A 20,217-nucleotide genomic window follows, 5' to 3' on the forward strand; every position below is an offset into this window, starting at 1 on the left:
AAAAAAAATTCTCATTTCAGGCACAAGTACAATCGCTCCCTATTTGCACTCGTACAGCAAGAGTCTGTAATGGCCCAGAGAGCATGTCCTTCATCTGTCAGCTCTCGGCTATGAATTGGACTGCTCTTAGATCATGACCATGAACGATTTGATGACATTACTCACTGGGACCAAGCAGAGAAAGTCAGCTGGTGTTCTTACTCATGGTTCTGTTATGTCTCTGTCACAAGTGCACGTATGGGAATACAAGATTTTGCCAAGACAGCAATATCAAACTATCTGTGTGCCTGTGCCAGAGCTCACACACAACAAATAATCTGTCAATAGCCCAAGATGCCAGAGTGAACTTTGAACCCCAGAACATGATAACACAGATCCCCACATCACCAATGGAGGTGGTTGTTAAAATATTGGATGTTATTTTCCATAACTCTACAGAATATGAAACCGTTCCGATGGAACGGAGGTGGCAAAAGTAAGTCCACTGATTAAAAAGGAAAGAGTAAACAAACTAGGAATTATTTGTTAACTTTTTCCTAGTTTAACATCAGTAGTGAGGAAAAGCCTCAGGATAAATGATAAGAAAACAAGGCACTTTGAAAATATCAACAGGCTGAGACAATGAAAATCATTGCTGGCTAACTTACTGAAATTTGAGGGTGATGTAATTGGTAGAATAGACAGAACAGCTTCAAGAGGTGGTGCCTAAAAAAACTATCATTAACAATCCTCACCATCTAGAACTTGCCCTCTTCTCATTACTACCATTAGAAAGGAGGTATAGGAGCCCAAAGACACTCAGAAATTATCAAGAACAGCTTCTGCCCTTCCACCATGAGATTTCTGAATGGTGCATGAACTCATGAATATCACCTTGTTATTCCTTTTTATAGCACTATGTTTTTGTAATCATTTATAGCTCCGTACTGCTACCACAAGACAACAAATTTTATATCATACAAGCCAGTGATAATAACTCAGAGCCTGATGCTCTTCAATTTCTGGAAAACATTGCACAAAGTCTAACAAAAGAGCAATAGTGCAGAATTAAAGACATGCCATTGGGGGATGCTGTAGTGCACACTGCCTGGTAGACAGTAAGAATAAATATTTCCACCCACCCCCACCCAAATGGCAACCTTGCCACACTCAGGGAGACTTGGTGTGATTAAAGTATCGAGTGGAGTTTGATTTCCTTATCTACAAAGGATGCTGATACTTCAGAGGAGTGTTGTAAAGTTTTACCAGACAGATACCCGGGATGGCAGGACTTCTCACCACCAAGAGTGAGAGGAGACCCAATTAAAATTGACAATATTCTAATGGAGAGAAAAATGTTTCCCCTAGTTGTAGTGTCCAAAACAGAGTTACAATCTCAGGATATAGGGCAGAGCTTCCCAACTCGTTATGCCATGGACCCCGACCATTAACCAGGGTGTCCATGGACCCCGACCATTAACCAGGGTGTCCATGGACCCCGACCATTAACCAGGGTGTCCATGGACACCGACCATTAACCAGGGAGTCCATGGACCCCAACCATTAACCAGGGAGTCCATGGACCCCAACCATTAACCAGGGAGTCCATGGACACCGACCATTAACCAGGGAGTCCATGGACACCGACCATTAACCAGGGTGTCCATGGACCCCAACCATTAACCAGGGAGTCCATGGACACCAAGTTAGGAATCCCTGATTTGGGGCAAGACATTCAGGACTGAGACAGAAATGTCCCAATAGTGAACTTGAATTCACTACCACCAGGGGCATAGAGGACAAGTCTTGGAACATTTCTAAGATAATTAAAGTGCCCAGATGCACGAGGAATCAAGACACAGAAAGAGGAGGGGATGTGACAATGAAGGATGCAGCTAGGAGTAAATATCCTCCAGATTCTATTCTTTAATGCACCTATGAAACACAAGAGAGGTGTGAAAATGATAGTGTTAAGTATTGGAGTTTCATATTTGAATACATTTTCTTATACCAGGTCCAGCCTTATAACTTTAATCCTGTCCCTGCAGTCGGGTAAAATCCCAACAACCAACTTCAGTTTCTCAAATGGGCCAACTGAGAATAAAGCAGCCAGGAGTTCAGCTCCTTGACAAACTGATTAAGCTTAATTACAAGTCAAGTAGTAACCAGAGCGCAAAGACTTTCAGGGAAAGAAAGTGGGAGGAAATAAAGAAAGCTCATTCTCTCAGGTTGTTATGATCTGGAATGTGTAGATTGAAAAAGAACTTACAAAGGAAAGGCACTTCTGCATGAAGGGAAAGATCCTGCTGTGCTAAAAAGATCAGAGAAGTAAAAAGAGAATAGGATTCATTTGACAGCTCTTCCCAAGGGCAAGAAGTACCTTTGAGCCCAGTCACCTCTGTTCATGTCACAATATTTCATTACTTAAATATCCTAGCAGATCATAGGTAATATGACAAGCAAAAATATGAGAAGTACTGGGCTAACTGTGTGATAAATTGATAGGCCTTTGTGTACTGTACCCTACTTACATTTAGATTTTATCAGTCTACTCAAAGCAGGCTTAAAACAAATGAAAGACTCACCTTACATTGATGCATGACAAAGTCAGATATTTTGCCATTAGTATCAGCAGAGCAGCAATGGGAGATAGATGCACAGGAGCATGAATTTCTTTGCTCTGGTAAACAGTGTCTTTTTTTTAAAAAAAAGAAGGTGGTGCTATCCCCAAATGGCAGGTACTGAAGGGCATTGTTGTCAACAAACACCGGCATTTTAAAGTTCGAAGTGCATTTGTTATCGAAGTGTGTATATCACACATCCTAGAGATTCGCCTCAAAACAAAGAAACCCAACAGAACCCATTTAAAAAAGACCATCAAACACCCGAAAACAACAGAAAAAGAAACAAATCACACAAACAATAAAAGTAAGCACATGACATTCGGAACTGAAGTTCACGAAAGCAAGTCCATAGCCACGAAACGAGTCATCATAGCGGCCAATTCAGGAGCCCACAACTGCAGGCCACAGCCTCAGTTCAGTGCAGAGAGGAGTAAACCTCACAGAGAGCAAACTGAACCAGTCTGACCCTCACCTCCAGCCCTGGCACCCTGACCTGTCCAAACTGGTCTGGTGCTTAAATTCTCCTAACCTTGGGTAGTCCCTCTTAGACCCTGGCCCAGCCATTTCGATACGCTCTCTGACCTGGGATCCACTGCCTCGATTTGGCCCATATGAGACCTTTCCAATTCAGTCTGGTGCTTAAGAATCAATCAAACCTCAGGTCTTTTCTTGCTCTTGGGCCCGGGGCTAGGTGCCACTGCCTCGAATCTACGTCACCTCCAAGTCTGCTGCAACAATAGCCAAATTGGCTCTTGTGCCCGGGCTAAACCACCTTGATCTGGCCCATATACGCCAAGTTGTAACCATCCTGCACTTTCAAAACTCCAGTTCACACTGCAAAAGAAATGTCAGGTCACGCAGGCAGTTCAACAGCTCAACTCCAAAAGGGAAGTTATAGACAGACTATTGATTGCAGTGAATGCATCTGAGAAACAGTCTGATTAATACAGTAATTTTTTGTTTCGTTTTTCTAACCGCTTGTCATCGCTGTGCTTCACCAGTGCCATCTTAAACCAGAAGATACATTATAAAAGAGTGTCTTCATGTTCTTGAAGACTATGCACTTGAGCTGAGAGTGGAGAATCCTGCTCATTGCTAGAGTAGCTACCATCCTCCAAAAGGAACGTAGTGCATCAGGACTCAAGGAAAGTAAAGCAAAATGTCTCTTCAGTTGCTTCTGTCTCAAACCCATTATTTTGTGGACTGGGCTTGATGGAAAACTAACTACTATGCCTTGTTCAAGTCTCAGTATAGATCAACAAGACCTTGTTGATGAGGTCCTAGACTCCAGCTTTGTGTGGTCAGGCATCCTGGCACCTTAGCAGAGCGGGATGCAAACTCAGCTTCCTGCGCCACACTATTGGGTAGCGACCACCAATCCAATGCCCTGGCGCCCAAATGAACATTCAAACTCACTGGAAAATCCCCAGCTCATACCAAACTACCTGTTCACTGGTTTAATAGGTATTGTAGGCAGCACATTTAAATGGTGGAACACAGACAGTGAAGTTCAAGGAGGAAGAGTCAAAGGGAATTAGAAGGATGATGGGATGAGGAAGAGAGAGGTACCTTTCCTGTAGTATGGATTTCTCTGCCGAGAGGAAGGAGACTTCATCCTTTAGTTGTCTGATCTTGTGGTCATAATCACCCAGGATGTCCACCTTTTGTTTATAATATCTCACCTGCTCTCGAACTGCACTCAGTCTGGAGAATACATGACATGGTTTAATCTAAAATGCCCAAAAATAAACAAAATTGGTTTAGAAAAACAATTATTTGCTCTCGAGTGACAGTGGCGATGTTTAAGTGGAGAGGTCCACATTCCTCTCCCAAACACTATGTCTACCTCTTTCTGGGCATTAGACCTTGCAAAAGACTCAAGGTTTGCAATGAATTGCTTTGTTTTTGCAAAGTTTAAGATCTAACAATCTGCTCCTGGTGCAAGAGGAAAGGGAAAAAATCTGAATTATTTTTAATCTCTCAAGAATTCCCATGTTTTGTTTTCTTCCTCCTTGAGCCATTTCAATTGAAATTGACTCATCTCACTAGCTTCTCATCAGTTAACTTCTGTTTACTGAGTAGCATGAAAACTTTCAGTTCTTCACTCCGAATGCAATTGCACTCTTAAACTGAAGCACAGCATTCAAATCGCAGTCACAAAATCTTTCTGGGCTTGTCTGACATTGTTGCCTTTTGATCCTACTGGTATTTTAAGTAAAACAGTTCCTATTTGTGGTATGCAATGATGCAAAATGAACTTCTGCAATTAAAACTACTTTATGAATGATATTGGAGATCAATTTATTTCAAAGTTTTAGCTCAAAGTCATAACAGAAAAAAAAAAATAGCATTTTGCTCTTTTCTGTAAATGTCTCATTACTGAAAGTTTTCTCCTGTCTAGAGTTTTTGCATATTTGTCCTTTCTCCTGCCTTCTAGTCTTGGACTCATTTATAAAATGACTGTTCATTATTCTATGCATAATCTTCTGTCCCGTTGTCCCTAATTAAGTATTCCACTTCTAATTAATATTTTCTTTTTAAAGCCAAAACAGTGATTCATGATATTGGAGAAAAATTTAGTTTTAAAGGACATTTTCTTGATACACATGAGAAAAGCAAGACTGGGAACTGTTTACCCATATGCAACAACAGAGATGAGGAGGAATTGCTCGCTGCTGTCTGTCATGAGTCTATACATTACTCCGGGTGTTCCAATTTCCTCCAACATTCCAAAGACGCAAGGGTTAGTAGGTGAATCGGTCACATGGGTGTAATTGGGCAGGAATCGGACTCTTTGGACCAGAAGAGCCTGGTGCTCTAAACAAAGAAATTTAAGCAGAGGGCAGTGAAACTGGAATTCATCACCACAGGCGTGGAGGTCAAGTCATTGGGTATATTTAAAGTGGAAGTTGATAGGTTAAAGGTTATCAGGAGAAGGCAGGAAATGGGGATGAAGGAGAAAAAAAAAATCAGCCATGAGAGAATTGCAGAGCAAACTTGATGGGATGAATGGCCCAATTCTGCTCCCATGTCTATGGAAGCAAAGAAAGTATTTTCCTTGTACATCATGTCAGATTATCAAAAAACTCAGATACTGATAAAGACAGACGTGTACAGAAAGTTTGTGATAGTCCAGGTAATGGTTCCACTAACTGAAATTTTTTTTAAAATGCCAGAAATGCTCAGTTCATGCAACATCAGTGGTGGGAGAAACAGTGAATATTTCAAGCTTAATGTTTTAGTAACTATCATTCAACAACCGAAGATTACTTGGGACTAGACAGTGGATATTTATGATGAAAGTGGCCTCATCTTGTGACTACAGCTGTAATGTTAAAGATGCCAACTGTCGTGCGGAAGGGAAACCCACTTGCAGTAACAGCTCAAACCACGTGTCATGGGAAACTCAGGAAAACAATGAAATGGATAGAGTAGAATGCATTCCCATCCCTCTCCTCCGTTATCAACAATCGTTTCCCCATTTCCCATAAAGATAGTTTCCCATACTAGTTGAAGGAAGCCATATTCCACTGAAAGAGCACGGAGTGTTCAAAGTAGAACTGTTAATACTTGTGATGTTTATGCCACAAGTTTAACCTGCCCTGAGATTTTGCTTTCATTTACAGGAGCCTGAAGTCCCATTCATTTTATAATTCAACACCAGAACAACTTCTTCAGATTTCTGACAGTCCATGAACACTGCCTCACTATTCATTTTTCCTGACTCGTATTATTTTATATATCTCTCGTACGTTGTACTGCTGCAAAACAACACATTCCCTGCCATTTAAAAAATGACTCTGGAAGAAGGATTTGTATATGAGTGTCTGTAAGGAACTGACAAACATTTAAAGAATTGAAACTCACTCAGCTTTCAATCTACTGATTTCATCCTCCGTCATTTGGAATGTGACAGCTGATTTGTTCTGCGTACTGTCCAGTTCCAGATGAGCTTCTGCTAACCTAGAACGCAGAGACCGATGATAACTCATTGTAACATGCGAAAAGCAACAAAATCCCTGTGCTGCTGGCTGACCTGTTCTGGTTGGAGCATTGTATTCAATTCTCACAGGCTCCTATGCCTGTTATAATTAGATTTAACACAACTTTGACATTTCCTTGTGTAAAAAAAATTTGCAATACAGTATTATGTTTTTAAAATAGAAAAGCTTACTCTCAGAGTGAAACAAATCACAAACTGTCCCTAGTCAAATTGCGCTACTCCAAGGATTGAACCTGGCACGTCTAGTCACAAATCACTCTTGGCCGCCAGCGATCGATCCTCAAGAGTTGCAGGTGAGATGATGTCATGCATTGTACAATGCTCCCTCGCAATATTACCCAGGAAATTAAGTCAGCTTGTTCTGAAAGACACTGACCAATTGTCACTTCAGCAAGAAACTGAACAAGTGGTGGCCTCAGAAGTCTTAACTACCTCACTATTGCCTTCTGCAACTCAAATTCTTCCTTCCAGAAAAATTCAGTACAGCAAATAATTTTTAATAGCAGTTTGATTAATAATGTTTCATATTAGATTTCTTACTCGTGCTTGACAGCCCCCAGTTGGCGACGTGTGGTATTTAATTCAGTCTCTAGGTCGAGCATTTCCTGATCATGGGCTGTTGCCAGCTCCCTGAGTCTCCGATCTTTTTCAGCAGATTCCTTGAAAACAGTACAATGCAGTAAACACCAGAAATATTATGTCATCCCTGAGCGCTTGGATAAGCAGTTTGCCATTTATTAAATGAATACATATATAAAAACACTAAAAAAATGCAACACAGATTGAATTCACACCAGAGATTGTGCAGATGCTGGAAATCCAGACTAACTCCGTTAAAATGCTAGAGAGAGGCAGCAGGGTCAGGCGGTATCTGAGGAATAAGCCAGAATTTTTTGTGTGTGTCTGATTGAATGGAGGGGGATTTTTTGCTTGCAAATGTTACACCACTGTTAAAGTCTTAGCAGTAATTTCACATTGGAAATTATAAAGTCTTAGTTTAAAAATACTATGAATATGGTCAAAATTACATTCGCCCGTAAATAGTTACCACAGACACAACAGGAGCACAATGTAGCACTGAAGCCTTGTTTCCTCCTCATTTGAGTCAGGACATAAAAGATGATAACTATACCAACATGTAATGATTTATGATGCTCTAATGTTACAGGAAACAAAAACAAACAAAATATACAAAGGCCATGTTATTAGGTACAACTGTCCATTAATGCAAATATCTAGTCAGCCAATCATGTGGCAGAAACGCAATGCATAAAAGCACGCAAACGTGGCCAAAGGCTCAGCTGTTGTTCAGACCAAGTATCAGAATGGGGAAGAAATATGACTGAAATGATTGCTGGTGCCAGACAGGGTGGTTTGAACATATCATACTACTGATCTCCTGGGATTTTAATACAGTCTCTAGAGCTTACAGAGAATGGTGCCAAAAAAATTTTTTTTTTTATTAAAAATTGAGCAGCAGTTCTGTGGGCAAATATGCCTTGATAACGAGAGACGTCAGAACAGAATGGTTAGACTGGTTCAAGCTGACAGGGATGCGACAGGAACTCAAATAACTACATATTACACCGGTGGTGTGCAGAAGAGCATCTCCGAATGCACAACGCATCGCACCTTGAAGTGGATGGGCTATTGCAGCAGAAGACCATGAACGTACACTCAGTGGCCACTATTAGGCACAGGAGGTACCGAATAATGTGCACTGAGCGTAGAAAGCTAATAAATCCCAGAAGTACTTTTCAGGATGAAAGGCAGGATATGTAGCAAATAATCTGAGGCCAAACGGTGCAGGGCTTTCTCACGTGTCCGCTGATTTGGCTGCCAATTTTGTCTTTTGCAGCTCACCTGTATCCAGTGGCATCACTGCAGCTGTTAACTGGGTAGCTGGCATTTCAATGTCACCAGAGTGAAATGGGAGGCACAGATTATCATAGCAAGTTACTAAATGTTGACATGAGCTTGTTATAAATAGAGTGCACAGTTGCACAAGGATAAATGGTGGGGCAGAGCTGGAGGGGACGAGTGCTTGCCTGCTAAATATAGCAGTGTTAAGAATAGGCCCTCTTCCTTGTATAGGATCAGTTACTAAAGAAATAATACTGTGCTATAGAATCAGTTGCCTGGCAGAAAAATATTCAGGATTGCTCCCAGGGCTTCTCTTTTTTACCCCCTTTTAGTGGTGATTTTATTCCTTCATGGGAGTCCGCACCTCAACTTATTCCCTACAAGACCCACACAATTCCAAACAGCAATTTGGAAAGCAGTGTATTTAGGTCACAGAGCAATTCCTTTCCACAAACTCTCTCTGAAGTGCGCTGATGGAAGAATCCATGAGGAAGCAACTGGAGTGTTTATATTTTGTCATTATTTAAGTAAATGAAGCTAATTATTGTCTGTGCCAGTCATAGAAAATCAACACTATTAAAATTAAAAGACAGACAAAGCACAATAGAAACTGGATGTGAAACTTCTGATTATATTGGTAAACAGACACTGAGCAATGTTTGATTTTTGACACATGGCTGCATGGATAATGCTCTTCCTTTCTGAGGACAGAGTCAGAACAAATGAAAAGAAATAAAAGCCCAAATAGACTATTCATCTTCTTGTGTCTGCTTCACCACTCAAAAAAATTATACTTAACCTCAGCACTGTTTTCTTACACAGGCTCCATGTTACTCAATTCATTTAATATCCAAGAACTTATCAATGTGTGCCTTGAATAAACTCAATAGCTGAGCCAACATTGTCTAAAAGCATCAAATCCACTGGCTGTCCCAATTATTCTGTGGCTAACAACTTCAAAAGTCCCCCAACAAACCCCCCCCCCCACCAACCTCTTTCACCTCAGATGGTTGAAGAAGTTTGGTATGGGCCCCCAAATCCAAAGACCTTTCTACAGGGGGACAATTCAGAGCATCCTGACTGACTGCATCACTGCCTGGTATGGGAACTGTACCTCCCTTAATCGCAGGACTCTGCAGAGAGTGGTGCAGATAGCCCTGCGCATCTGTAGTCGTGAGATTCCTATGATTCAGGACATTTACAAAGACATGTATGAAAAAAAAAAGGACCCAAAGGATCACTGAGGACCCGAGTCATCCCAACCACAATCTATTCCAGCAGCTATCATCCAGGAAACAGTACCGCAGCATAAAAGCCAGGACCAACAGGTTCCGGGACAGCTTCTTCCACCAGGCCATCAGACTGATGATTCACACTGATCTGAGTGTACTTCTATGTTACAATGACTGTTCCAGTTATTATAAATTACTATGATTGCACGTTTAGACAGAGACGCAACAAAGGTATTTACTCCTCATGCATGTGAAGGATGCAAGAAATAAAGTCAATTCAATAGACTTATCAAATGTTACATCCCTTTCACAAAACCCCATCGACGTTGCCCAATCCTATTTCCAACAAGTTCACCACCACTTCCTTCATAATTGAACACATTTTCTCTACCATTGAGATCAGACAGATAATCCAAGTCATGTCCAGCATTTTACTGTATAAATCTGCCAATTTATGCTTGGGATTTTACCAGAGTGGGACTGGCACACCATCGGATGCTATTATAAATGTGCAGCACATTTTAGTTCACTTTAAGATGTTACACAGTAGTATAATACATCTTCCAATGAGTTCATCAAGTTCACCAGGGATTGAAACCCTAAGGAGCTCAGGAAACAAATGTTCCAAACTCCGAGCTATTGAAACAGGGTCTAGATGAATGATGCTGAACTATCAGGATCTCTGCATGATCAGTGCATTATCAGCTTCTTACTATACCAAATTCAATCATATTAAGACTACTATTCCAGAGAGTTTCTTTAACACAAGATTAATTAACCCTTTTTAACCGCAATACCAAATCTAAATTTGTATACAACCTTTATTAGATTTGTCCTCTACTCTCTTACAGTTAATTTAGTTTGCTCAATCTGTATGCAGATTCATGTTTCTCATTTCCCCTCGCTCTGTGCCAACAGTATGATTTGTTACATGCCCCTTTAATTTCCTGTCTGGTACCACTGCACAGCTACATGAAAGTGTCCATTTTTTCCAGTCTGAAATGGCGCATATTGTTTTAAGAATATGTCAACTGTTTGTTACTGCCAATTAACTCTCTACCACTATTACAGGTATGCATTCCCATTTCTTCTCAGAAGTTTCAAATATACTGTAATGATATTTAATTTTATTCACATTTTTTCCTCCCATCTTAATCTAACTTTTCTTTTGAATTCTTTAACCATCTGATGTGATGCCAAAATTCACCTCCTGAACTCAATCCTTGTACTGTTTATTGCCTAGTCCCCAAATATCCTTAAGCTTGATGGGCAACAGATTTCAGATGCTTAATTTCCCTTGTTGCTTGTTAACAGGTTACACATTTAATAACTTTAAAGCAATAAAAGGAACATGGTTTTTATTGCTTCAAATCTAATGAACGTTCAGTCAAATCTAATGAACATTCCTTTTTGCTCTGGTGAAAATTAAATTCCTGGACACATGTTCAACAAGGTATTTTAGTCGATATCATACCTGCATGAGAGAAAGGCTGGTGTCAGAGGTCACCCCTGAGGTAATAACTGTAAAGTTAGACCCAAGCCATGGCAAAAAGCGTGATTTGATGGTATCAATGCCGGAATAAATACCACCTATTCAAAAAAACAAACAGTAAATAACGTTAACAGGAACTGATTTTACTTCGGTGCTAGCCCCCAATATGGCTGATACCATTTTAAAGACCTGACTTTGCCCATTTAATTTGAAACAAAAATGGCAGCTTCAATGCCAGAAAGAGAACAAAGGTGAATCAGGTGGTTGAATTTAAAGTGCATGAATCTAAGGAACACAGTGATGAGATTCAACAGTGCAAAAAGGTCCACTTCCATCAATTAAGTTGGTCTGAACAATGACAACTTGTTCTTTTGAAATTGAAAAGATCCTCTAGGTGCTCATCTACCTGTAGAAAGTCCATACTGTTTCAATTCACTGTGACATCTGAAGAAAAATAGAATCATGGAAGTTTAGCATCCTCACCATGCCCTTTTAACAAGTGACTCCCTGAATAGCATGTAATTGGGAAAAAAAATGTACAGCATGGTTTCTTACACACCAGTGTGATGATAATACACGTCTATGCCCCAGGAGTGAAATGATATTTTAATATTGGCAATATGCACCCACTTGAGATGCTTCAGCAATATTAAAAGGAATCACTGTGCTAGTAACATTTAGAGGAGGAAAACAGATTTCCTTGCAAGTGTACAATTAACTGAACTGAACTGTTGTATGCCTTCAATGCAAGAGTAACTTTTTGAAGACATTATTACATTAGCATGTCTACCACTCTCAGCTATATAAAATGGTATGGAGCAGGTCTTCAGAAAGGAAAGGAAGATTTTTCAGATCATACAAGTTCTGCACCATTCTGGTGCTCATTCCCTTACAAATTGACTCAAGCAAAGTTAAAAGAAGCTAACTTAAAGTCAACTGCACCTCAAAGAGAAAAAAAATCTCAGTATTCAAATGAACAGATATTCATGACTGAGTATGGAAGTATTTCTAAGGACTGTCATCCTTATTTCATGACAGATCAATGCAATGAATACCCAGAACCTAGGAAAGGTTTGGTTATTTTCTCCTTTATATTGAAAGAAGACCAACCCCAACAGTAAATCCCCCCCAAATACTAGTGCAGCTCTGATGCAACTTTGTCTGCACAAAACAACAAGTGTAAACTGGGTATGAATTTGGAACTCAGACATGCATTCCAAAGATATTATAGCAACAAGGTACTATTTTTTAAAAAAACATCAAAAATGCAAAAAGCAATCTTGAAACTGTCATAGTTTCTTGGTCTTGCTGATCACATGCGTATGCAGGCAGGGCAGGTGGCACACATGCAGGAGACGTGGCGAGTTTCCTGTTCATTTAAATTCATGGGTGGGAGATCTATTCCAATGGCCCTCTTGCCATTCTGTAGGATGCCAGTTTCCACAGAAATTAGTACTGCAATGCGCCAATCTATAGCTCAAAGTTAAAGAGACTTTGTAAGCCGGATCAACACCTTGAAAAAGTTGGGTTTTTTTTTTTAAAAAATCTTGGAGGACCAGACATTTTCCAGGAGTTTATTCTCAGCCATTTCTTGCTCCTGATATTTAACATAGTTTGGGGCCAAAGGGACAGAAATAAAATACTCATACCATTCTTTTCAGAGTTAGAAGATTTCAGCATAGAATGAAACGTGAAAGCTACTGTAGCTATGCAGATGACTTACTGTACCTGTTTTTTTCCAACATGAATAAAAAGAAATTAAACAGCCTCATTTCCACCCAAATAAATCCTTGACAACACCAAGCAGAGAGAAATGGAACAATTCCTGTCCTCCCAGTGAAGGAAGAAAAGTGAAAGTGATTTGATTCTCACAGGTGACCAGTGAAAACTAGACGTGAAATGAAACGAGGAGCTTTCAATCGTGATACCTTCACTTGCTGCAAGGCTGAGGATGGAGAACAGTTCACTTTGCACTTTTGAGGTCAGTTCAATAAGCTCACAGCATCGATTCAAGTTCTGATCACACGAGTTGATCTACAAATCAGGCAAAGGAAAAAAAAAGCAAATAAGGCCCGTCACATTATCCTGCAGTGAAATGATCTGGACCTATCAAACTTATTAACACTAACATCATAGAGATACAGCACAGAAATTGGTCCGTCCACTCACCGAGCCCACAGTGACCTTTTCAAGCACCACTTTCAGACCAATCTGTGCTAATAAATCTTATTCTACCTTCCCCTCCCCCAAACTTTAGCACCACTCTATGGGCAATTTACAGTGCCCAATTAACCCATCAACCAACACACAAAATACTGGAAGAACCCAGCAGGTCTGGCAGCATCACAGGACAAGACCCTTCAAGTCTGGAAAGGAAGGGGCAGTCACCAGGTTGCTGGGATGTGGGTGGACACTGGACCGTCTGGAGGAAACACAAGCAGTCGTAGGGAGAAAGTGACAACTCTGCACAGACAGCCCCAACGAGGAGATGGGCCACAGAAACTGCTAGACAGCAGCTTCACCAACTGCACCTCATGAGAACTGTTCACGTCCTTCCCCCCCAGCATTCTCCCTGTTCTCAGCAACTGCAGTATTGCACAATGTGTTTCTGTTTGCCTCAGTGAGCAGCAAGCTGCCTGCCCTACCTGCACTCCTCTACAACAGAATATCCATTCCTTGATCGGAGAGGCTCCCCAAAGACAAGACCCAATCCCTCAAATGGGACAACAGCCAAATTCAGCCACATTGTCAGACTGACCAACTGATAAAAACTGAATATCCAGGAATATTCTGACATTCATTAACTTTTAAAATATTTTAAAAGTTGCAGAAACGGTTATAGCACGATCTTGAAATATTTCAACAGAAGGATGAAAATTTGATACACTAAGGGTTGGGAAACTAGGGACCAACCTCTCTCAACAGGAACAGGAAGTGAAGAGTGACCGGCCCCTGATGTGAGATTGGATACAGACAGCAGGTGTGTAGGAGCTCAGCTCAATAAATGTAGGCTATGGGAAACTGCTGAGGAAAGCATTAGAAGCGACAAAGCCAGAAAAAATTAGATAGAAGGGCTATTGTAAGGGTAAAGACAGCCAATATGGTGCTCTTTGCAGTGGCTAGAGCACGGGGTCCCAAGCTCAACATGTTTGAACAGTCTGGTTCACCTCCAGGACAGGAAGGGGATGGAATAAGTGGCGAGACCGTAAAGTTGACGCAGGGTACCTAACGTAGTCTTCACTTTCTGGTTCAGCTTAACTGAACATAGAAACCTGCAGCAATTATAGGGCTTTCGGCCCACAAAGTTGTGCCGATCATGTAATCTACTCTAAAAACTGCCTAGAATTTCCCTACCACATAATCCTCTTTTTCTAAGCTCCGTGTACCTATCCAAGAGTCTCTTAAAAGGTCCTATTGTATCCGCCTCCACCACCTTTGCTGGCAGTGCGTTCCACACACTCACCACTGTGTGGAAAAACTTACCTCTGACATCTCCTCTGTACCTACTTCCAAGCAGCTTAAAACTATGCCCCCTTGTGTTAGTCATTTCAGCCCCAGGAAAAAGCCTCTGACCACAGAGTCTGCAGCTCAAACTAAATCAGATGATGGACAAGCAGTCTGAAAAAGAGAACCAATGGAATGGTTAACTGAGTTGGAGATATACATGATTGGGTCTTATTACTCCTGGATAAAGGAGGTCACCAAGGGTCTGTTTAGTATCCAGTCTTAACAGTGGGAGAATAAAACCATTGCCGAAGAATTTCTCATCAAGATTGAATGGACAGAATGGAAACAGAAAAGGGCAGCTCCATTCATCTGGACGAGAAACGAAGGCCACGGCTGTGGCACACTAATACTCTCAGATAAGACAGTCACAACAGATGAACATTTATAGTATTTATATGGCAAGGGCAGGTTTAGACACGGAACTTTCAGAAGACTGTCACCTTCAAAAGCCAATGAATTCAAAGACAGGAGGAAGAGAAGATTGAAGGAACATTCGGAAGTCCAGTGAGCTTATTGTTTGTTTCCTGTGGTGCAGGTGTTTGTCAGCCGGTGAGCAGTGTAAAACAAATTGAGTCATTAACAAAGAACAGGGAACCAGCTACACCATCAGCTTCTGTGGGATCCTGTACCTTGAGTAACTAGGAGCTTAATTGAAAAGAGTAAGAGTGGTCTGAGTTGAGAAAAATGAGATAGGTATGGTTTCGGAGTTAGGGGAGTGGATCACAGAACACTTAATTCCCAACTTTAAATGCCCCATAACTAACTCTGCCCCTCCCCACTCCCATGCATAAAATGGGGGAGTTCATTGGAAATATTAACTAATTCTCCGCAGAAGCTAACTTTCTTGTTGAATATTTGCAAAGCTTTTGTTGTTTCCAATTTCCAGCATCTGACCATTTTTCTTTGTGCTTTTGGAGTCCTGAGAGCCAGCCGGTGCATGATCTTTATTTTTATTTATCCGTACAGCACAGAGTAGGCCAGAGGGCCCTTCCTGCACTACAAGCCATACCACGCAACCCCTGGCAAACCTGATTAACCCCAACCCAATCACGGGACAGTTCACAATGACCAATTAAAGTACCCGGTACATAGGAAACCGTAGCACCCACCCACGCATGGCACAGGGAGGACACAGACTCCTGACGGAGCAGTGCCAGAATTGAACTCCAGAACACCCCAAGCTGCAATAGCATCACACTAACCGCCACATTACTGCGGTGTCCTTGTGGAGTTACATCCCTACAGTGTAGGGATAGTCATGTAGGAATCCCTTACACGGAGAATATTGTAAGATCACCACTTTGAGGAATAAGAATGTTAAAAGCAAAGAGTTAAAACTTCTCGTTGTGTTGCCCAGCTGAGGATCAAGATCCTTTGGCATCGCTGCTCTGTAGTACACAGGTTCAAAACAATAATTAAAGGTGCTAACAATCTCCAGGTAATGAGAGTGATAATGCTGTGCAATTTAGTAACATCTGGCAACCTGCAATCCCCATTGTGAAAGAGCCAATTTGTAAATTCCTCACGTCTGGCTTGTGGCCAGGCCCTGCTGGCCTCTAACAGTACTTGGCTGGAATAATGAGCATTCCATTGTAATAATAGCATTGTAAAACAGGCAGGAGTATATATATATATAGAGAGAGAGGGGGGGGGAGAGGGGGGGAGAGAGAGAGAGGGGAGAGAGAGAGAGGGGAGAGAGAGAGAGGGGAGAGAGAGAGAGGGGAGAGAGAGAGAGGAGAGAGAGAGAGAGAGGGGAGAGATTAAGCAGTGTTCCTCCATTGCCTTCTAGCTGTCCAGCTTTCCGGAGTGGCACAGTACATCAGAAGGCTGCAATGGTCACCGCTGGTTCAGCGTTAGCTTGCAACAAATACCAGATTATGGTCATGAAAGACATTTCTCCAAGGAGGAATTTTGAATGTCTTAATTATAAAACTACCAGAGTAACACAGAGCTTTCAATGCAAAGCAAACTTCAAACTACAGATATTCAATACCCCAGAAAAGGAAAAGAAACAGGGCCAAGAGCAAGGCAGTAGCAAAGGCTGTTGTGCCCAATCCAGAGAGCAAATACATCTTTGGCAGATGGTACCTATGTGTGAATATTAATACCCTTGCCACAGAACCAGTCACCTTGGCCCCCATTCCACCAGATTAAGGCTTCAGTGGTAACTGTTGCGCAATGGATGTCCAATATTAAAATAAACTACATACACACTTTCCACTCCACAATAAGCCAACTGAAGCAATGCACAAGCATGTCACCCTTGTTCCTGACGATAGAGGCAAAAAAAAATGCCAAGATCCAGTAAAAGACATTATAACATGTTTTGCAAATCTGCAGGATTTTGTGAGGGAGTGCTGCAACTGGCAGAATAGGCAAAGGAAAAACAGTGGAAGAAATCGATTTAGACTTTCAGAACGTAAATTAAAGCATGTGGATGGGGATAAGGTATGAATACAGAGCTGGTTGTCCAAATCAGTGATTTAGACAAGGGAGCTAAGTGTAACAAATTCTCATCTGTGGATACACAAGGTTGGGTTGAGAGTTTGAGTTGTGTGAAGAATGCAGAGAAGCTCCAGAGTGAGCTTAACAGAATAAAGGAGCGGGCAAGTGCAAGACAGAAGCCTAATGGGCTCAACATTTATTCATCCTCATGGATGCTGCCTGACCTGCTGAGTTCCTCTTGCACTGTCTGTGTTATTCATGGGGATAAATATGAGATAATCTACTTATTCTGGCCAAAAAAGACAGGAACGTGGATTATCTGAATGGCAATAGACTGGGAATGTTGTGGGGGGGTCAAGTGTCATTATACACCAGTCTCTGAAAGCAAGAATTAAGATGCATTAGGTGGATAAGAAAGCAAATATTGTGTTGCCCTTCATCATGAGAAGTTTCAGGTTATTACTGAGATCATACTTTAAGTGGCTGGTGTAAACTTGTCTTCTTATCTGAAGAAGGATGGTCTTGCTATGGAGGGAGTGCAGTGAAGATTCACTGGACTGATTGTCAAGATGGCTGGAATAAGAGTGGAGATAGATTGCTGAATAAAATCCCACTTGGCCCACAGGTTAGAAGTTTGAAAAGGGATCATGTTGAAATTCTTAATACTCTAATGGATTGTACCAATTAGATGCAGGAAGAATGTTCCCAATGGCAGGAAAATCCAGGACTAGGGATCACAGTCAAAGGTAAACACTGAGAGGAGGAGAAATCTCTTCCCCTGGATAGTGGCGAAACTGCATGTAGATGATTAACCTTGATCCTATTGAATGACAGAGCAGGTTTGAAAAGCTAAATTACCTTATCCTATTCTGATTTTAAGTTTCAGTGAAGGTTTCTCCACATTTGGAGTTTTGATTTAAATTATTTTGATGCGTCCTATACAGAAGCAAGTGCTAATTGGTATATGTGAATAAATGGTTGTACCTGTCACCAAAGTTGCTGAAAACAATTGAATACAACTCAGCCTTGAAAGGCATCTCAAAATAATTGTTTGAAATACATTTCCAAATGATTAAGCATTGTTTAAATCCAAAATTATATTTTCCTATTTGAATAAAATTCTAAATAACCTATAGATTTTAGTTCGTGTGCAATTCTTCACAATTTGAAACTTCGATGAATTTTATGTTTTCCTGATTCTCCATCCTGTTTAGAAATGACATAAAGCTAACAACTAATTGCTGTTTCCAGTATAGATGCAATGCTGCTGGTAAATTCTTGCACAGTGTCACCATTTGTCAACGTTTAAATATCAGCTAAGGATACCATGTTGAACGCATAAAACGTTTGAGCACTGAGCAGGACAAATGTTAGTTTCAGTTTTGCATAATACACCTGATGACGAAAGCAAGATTGCAAAAATGCGCAGAACTTCAGGCTAGTTGCTACATTGCCATAGCAATGAGCGTCCTTAGTTACCAAACTCCCGGGAAATCTCCACGCTACTCCGCATAATTCTTCCAATTATTTCACCAAGACACGTTGCAATGTAGATCTAAAAATATTCGCAGTTTTAGTCTATTCAGTGAAATACGAAAACGCTTGTTTCAAATCAACAATCATCAGTCTGCAAATAAACGAAACACCAAACTGAGGGTCAACGAATCACTCGGTGCAAATTAGAGTATTTGAACATTTTCACCAAAATGCATAATTATTTTCTAGCTACCGTAATGTTTAATCTATTTCAGTTTGCAAAGAGATGCGCCCAAATTCTGCACGTTGTACAGTGGCACGCTGATTACTGTAAAGTTACATTGTACAGAGACCTTCTCGCAAATTTATCTAGATTACCCAAATGAAAATGGAAGAAAGTAGAATTAAGCTCACGTGATATTCCCTGTACCAAGATTCAAGCTTATTCTGCAGTAGCTTGTATGTCGTTGTGTTGACCAGCCTTCGCAAAGTATCAGCCATAGCTGAGGTGCAGCCACTAACACTTCCTGGAAATGCCTGTATCTACCGCTCGGTTCTAAGCCACCTGTGGCGGAGAGCTCTTGGCTGTTTTTATACTAGGGCTGGGAAAATTGACTATTTGCTGTCAGGGACGCTACGCGTGCGCAGTTCTGTTCCTGCGGCTGAAGCTGCTCTTTTAGTTGTAGCAACGGTACAGGCAAACTTGCCACAATGTATCCTGTCCAATTGCACTGGGTTGTTGATAAGTGCACGATATTCTTGTTAACATTATTATTTGATTTACCCCACATTATGATACATTTACGATCATTCGTGTCTATACATTTCCTATGCATGCTTTATTTTTTCACACATCTGTTATCTCGTTACAAATTAATAATAGCTTTATTCTAGAAAAATAATAAGTTTACTGTATAAAGAGAGTTTTTTATTTATAAGGAATGGAAAACCATTGTAACAAAAAGCAATTTTACTGCTTTCAAGACGGAAAAGACAATTTGGCCCACCATTATTGTTCTGGCTTTTGGTAAAATAATCAAAATCTTCCAAAATCTTAAAGCAGATTATTTGCTTTTCTTTCTAAGGACATATGCACCGATATTCAAAAGTAACTAACAAATTGCTCCCAGATTTCACTAGGTCAAAGCTGAAAGGAAAACAACAAGTTTAGGACCAGCAAGACATAAAAAATACTATATGAGTAGTGTAAAAGAGGAAGAGTGGGGTAGTGCTCCTGGGTTCATAGATCATTCAGATATCTAATGGAAGCTGCACGTTTAGGCTCCTGTACCTCCACCCTGGCGGTAATAAAGAGAAAAGGACATGCCCCAGACGGTGAGGTTCCTTAATGGTGGACGTCACCTTCTTGAGGCACCACCTTTTGAAGAAGTTCTCGATGATGGGGAGGGTTGTGCCCATGATGGAGCTGGCTGAGTCTACAATTCTCTGCTTCCTCTTCTGAACCTCCATATTGGTGTTTTGGAGCCTCCATTCCAGTCAGAATACTCTCCATGCAGAAATGTGCTTGTCTTTGATGACCAAATCTCCTCACATTCCGTATGAAGAATAGCCACTGGCATGTCTTATTCATGATTG

The 20,217-nt window shown here is 40.9% G+C and overlaps 1 protein-coding gene across 1 annotated transcript in view; it reads right to left on the reverse strand.

Annotated features, from left to right (window-relative positions):
- The window catches only part of spata18 (spermatogenesis associated 18), a 61,008-nt gene extending 41,836 nt beyond the window's left edge, over window positions 1–19,172 (reverse strand). The window contains 6 exon segments of the mRNA XM_073064678.1: window positions 4,173–4,307; window positions 6,471–6,566; window positions 7,147–7,265; window positions 11,176–11,291; window positions 13,122–13,227; window positions 19,036–19,172. Coding sequence (XP_072920779.1) covers window positions 4,173–4,307; window positions 6,471–6,566; window positions 7,147–7,265; window positions 11,176–11,291; window positions 13,122–13,227; window positions 19,036–19,122 — 659 coding nt within the window. The 5' untranslated portion in view covers window positions 19,123–19,172.
- Window positions 19,173–20,217: the final 1,045 nt, after the last annotated feature.

This window comes from Hemitrygon akajei, chromosome 13, assembly GCF_048418815.1.
Source record: "Hemitrygon akajei chromosome 13, sHemAka1.3, whole genome shotgun sequence".
Classification (NCBI taxonomy): domain Eukaryota; kingdom Metazoa; phylum Chordata; class Chondrichthyes; order Myliobatiformes; family Dasyatidae; genus Hemitrygon; species Hemitrygon akajei.